At 58.8% G+C, this 4,437-nt stretch overlaps 1 protein-coding gene across 1 annotated transcript; it reads left to right on the forward strand.

The window, feature by feature from the left end:
* Nucleotides 1-567: 567 nt before the first annotated feature.
* On the forward strand, nt 568-1,605 carry CHLNCDRAFT_135099 (hypothetical protein; the record flags this gene model as incomplete). The annotated part of the gene is made up of 2 exons (XM_005846507.1): nt 568-879; nt 1,117-1,605. The coding sequence occupies 2 exons, from the start codon at nt 568-570 to the stop codon at nt 1,603-1,605; spliced, it is 801 nt and encodes a 266-aa protein (XP_005846569.1).
* Between the last annotated feature and the right edge of the window lie 2,832 nt (nt 1,606-4,437).

Consider the following 4,437-nt stretch of genomic DNA (forward strand, 5'->3'; position numbering starts at 1 on the left):
TGTGTATGACTGGCAAAGTGGCATGGCGCATTGGGGAGAAACGCAACGGTACGGGAGCATGGGCTTGCAGCAGCGGCAGCAGCAGGCGGCGCCCTGCTGTGCCAGCTGCGAGACAGCAACTGAGTCTTACACTCTCGCTACTTCATTCTACTCACAACTGCATGATTGATTGCGCTTATCATGCCTTGATCGATCGACTAGTCACCAGCCATGCCTGGCTGGCAGCACTACAGCACTACCTTTGTGCGACTATATAACCGGAATGCGGGTCATTCCGGGGCCTTTCTCTCTTCTTTGTAACTGACTTGACTTGACTGGCCGCAGCCGGGCTCCGGCTGCTACTAGACTTCGACTAGACCCGCTGCCTGCTCTTACAAATTGGTGCCCGCAGTGGGGCTGTGCTTGCGCTTGATCAGAAACCGACCTCGACCACCTCGAGCTCGGTCAAAGGACAGTTACGACACTTGACCGGTCACTAACTGCTGTGCCTGCTCCTGCCTGCCTCATTGTTGAGTGAGCAAGCCCACACAGCGCAACACAGTCACAAGAACCCACACACCAGAGAACATGGACCCGGCGCAAGCGGCGGCGGCGGCGCAAGCGGCGGCGGCGGCACAAGCGGCGGCGGCGCAAGCGGCGGCGGCGCAAGCGGCGGCGGCGGCGATGAACGGCGCACCACCCGGCGCACAACCTGGCGGCGGCGGCGGCGGCCCAGGCGGCATTGACCCGGCGCTGGGACAAGTGATGTGGGACATGATCAACAACCAAGTGGCGGCGGCATTTGCGGCGCAGCCACCACCTGCTCCGGCGGCGGCGGCACTACCGCGGGCCAAGACACCCGTCCCTCCACTGTTCAACGGCCACAGAGACAAAGAAGACGTAGATCAATGGCTGTTCATAGTACACAGTTATCTCAACTCATGCGGCGTGATCGACGATGTGCAGCGGATTGAAAAGACTATACCCTACCTACGAGAGGCGGCTTTGGCTTGGTGGCGCAGTCTTATCCCAAACAATGTACCCGCAACGTGGAATTTGTTCTGTCAACAAATGCGGCTAATGTTCCAGCCCATCAATCCGGCTGAGACTGCACGCGACCGGCTGGCAATTCTGCAGCAGACCGGAAGTGTCCGGAGCTATGTCACGGCCATACGCAACACGGCATTGCTCATTCCTGGCATACAAGATGCTGAGATCAAGGATCGCTTCATTCGCGGCCTGAAGCAGAGGACCCAGCAGGATGTCCGGATGCGTGCACCAGCCACTTTCGAGGCTGCAGTCGAGATGGCAGAGCGGTTTGATGCCCTGATGTATGATCGCTACAGGCAGTCCAAACCTTTTGGGCAGACCCCCGGGCCACAGCCAATGGAACTGGGGGCGGTCATGCACAACCGGCACAACCCTGCAAGCGGCAACCGCTGGGACAGGCAGCAGCCATCCAGCTTCTCTCCAGGCAACAGGAGACAGCCAGATCGGCCCAAGTTGACACCAGAGCTGAGACAGCAGCTGCTGCGAGAGGGCAAGTGCTTCTACTGCCGCAAGACCGGCCACATGGCACTGCAGTGTCCGGAGCGGCGGCAGCAGGGCAACCCAGCCCGGCGGTGAAGCCACATGCAGTTCCCTCACTAGCTGCTATTCGCAGCTTTGTGGCGAACAGGGAACAGACTGGAGAACCACTGCCTCCTCAACTAGCAGTCACCATCGATAATAGCAAGACGGCGGCAGGACTTTTGCACTTCCGTTCCAAAGTCGGGAGATGCGACGCCACCCTGCTGATCGACTCTGGAGCATCTTACAACTTCATTTCTAGCAAGTTTGTCCAGAAAAACTAGGGGTGAGCTGTTGAGCTGGCTTGGGCGGGCGTCGCTGGTGTGAAGGCAGCAAAGCAGTGTGCAGAGTCTCAGATGGGAAGCAAGCGAAGTGCACTCCTGTGGGAGGACTTCAGATGGTTCAGAAAGCAGGGAATTGCGTCGAGTAGCGGCCATGGCAGGGCGAGGCGAGCAGGGCTGCACGCTCGGTGGTGGTGACGGCGGCGGCGCCGGCGGCGGCGCCGGCGGCACAAGGGTCATTTAGTGAGCCCCGCCGGCCGCCCCCGCTCTGTACCAAATGACGAGCCTGCTCATGCGGATAACGAGGCGACGTGCGAGAAGCCGTGCTGCAAGGGAGTAGAAACGGGCAGCAAGGCACGCACCTTTGCAGGGTGGGTGGCGGCTCCGCAGACGGGTGGCAAACGAGGGCAGCAGTCCTGCGAACAGGGGGAGATGCGTGCATGTGTATTGGCATATGTGCTGAGGTGTGGTTCGCAGCATCACTGTGAGCGCGTGGCAGGCTGGCATTGTTGCAGCCCAGGTTGTACACACCAGCAGCACAGCACAGCCCCACGAATAGAATGGAAGAGAGCGGTGCCCAATTTTGGGCAAGCAGGCTGGTGCACCGGCGCGGGCTGTACACACCAGCAGCGCGGTCGTGCTGCCGGGTGCGTGCACGACCCGCTCGCAGCCACGCTTGCGGCGCTCCCGCCGCTCAGCCCTGGCGGCGCTCGCGCGCACGGCGGCTCTCAAGCGAGGCAGGCGGCATGCACGCTTGCGCCAATGTCAGCCCTGAGCGGCCCAGGGCAGGGCTTGTCCACCCCCTTCAACTAGCAGCAGGGAACCGTAGCAAACAAGCAGCTAGGCTCGCACCTTTGCAGGGTGGGTGGCAGCTGCGCGGACGCGCGGCAGGCGACGGCAGCAGAGTCCTGCACACATGGGGTAAAGCGGAGCGCGCGTGCGTATGCGCATATGTGCAAGGTCAGTAACCGCAGAATTGTCGGCGCAGCGTCACTGTTTGGCACACCGGGTGCCGCCGGTTCGAGAAGCCATGCGGCATGATGGTGCCGCATGCCCAGTCAAGCGGCCCTGAGCACGGCCCCGATCACAAAGCTGTGTCATTAGTTCACTCGCCACGTGCATCACAAGTGCGCCGTGCGCGGCACACTGCCTGGCGGGCTCCCAGCAGCAACCCAAACACCCTGCCAAGCGAGTTCTGGTTCTCTTGCCTACCTGCGTAGTGCAACGTCTCACGTCGTTCTGGCCGGAATGGCCCCGAAGTGCGGAAAATGTGGCGGACTCGCTGCGGGACGCCGATTTACAGCGGATCGGGGGGTGATGACGTGGCGCAACGAGAGAGCAGAACGGCTCAGATGTCTCCAAGGCAACAGCCTAACAAGATGACTACCTACCAGATACATGGGCCTACTGTGCAGCTGGCTGATGGCACTCCGTACCCCATTCAAGAGACCATCCACACCAGCCTGCGCATTGGGGCCTTCCTGACCAAAATAGAGGCCTACGTGTTACCACTGGAAGGCAACGACGTGATCCTGGGAGCACCCTGGCTACATGCACACAACCCTACCATTGATTGGAGAAACAGGCACATTACCCTTAGCCAAAATGGGCAGCTGATCACCCTACGGCCTCAAGACCCACCGAAACTGCACCAGACTAAGTACCTCACGGCACTACAAGTATGCCACGGCATGCAACGCGGCGCTAAGCTGTTTCTTGCTGTGGTACGGGCACAACCAGAAGAGGAGCCACCAGATATCTCTGAAGGGGACGACACCAATGAGTCTTACCCAACAGCGGCAGCAGATTTTCCGGACGGTACCGACCGTACCCCAAGCACATTTTCTCCTCAAGAACAAGAGCTGATTGACCAGCATGTGAAACGGCTGAAGAGCAAGTACGCAGCCGTCATGCCTGATGAGCTTCCTGACCATCTACCACCATCTAGGGGTAGACATGACCACAAAATAGAGCTCACTCCAGATGCCCAGCCCCCAAACCAGAAATATTACCGTCTGTCTTACGAGGAACAGGCTGAATGCCACCGACAGATTGAAGATGGACTCAAGAAAGGATTCATTAGACCCAGCACTTCACCCTGGGGCAGTCCAGTCCTGTTTGTGAAGAAGAAGGATGGCACTATGAGAATGTGCATCGATTTCAGGGCTGTTAATGCTTTGACCGTCAAGGACCGGACCGCCCCTACCTCGCATCGATGAGTTATTGGACCAGATCAAGGGCAGCATCTTTACATCTATAGGCCTGCGAGCCGGCTACAACCAGATCAGAATGAAAGAGGACAGCATACCAATGACTGCCTTTAAAACTAGATGGGGACTCTTCGAGTACACAGTCCTGCCCTTCGGGCTGTGCAACGCACCAGCTACCTTCCAGACCCTGATCAACGACGTGTTTCGAGAGTACCTTGATCAGTGAATGGTGTGTTTTCTAGATGATATACTGATATACAGCAATGGCGTAGAGGAGCATGCTGTCTGTCTGTCTGTTACACCCATAAGGAGCAAATGAATGCTACGGGCCCAGCTGTGGTGCAGCAGCTGGAAAGGTGAAGGCACCATACACAAACGGGGAGAGAGAGAAGGGGGGG

The sequence above is a fragment of the Chlorella variabilis genome (assembly GCF_000147415.1).
Source record: "Chlorella variabilis unplaced genomic scaffold CHLNCscaffold_13, whole genome shotgun sequence".
In the NCBI taxonomy this organism is placed as follows: domain Eukaryota; kingdom Viridiplantae; phylum Chlorophyta; class Trebouxiophyceae; order Chlorellales; family Chlorellaceae; genus Chlorella; species Chlorella variabilis.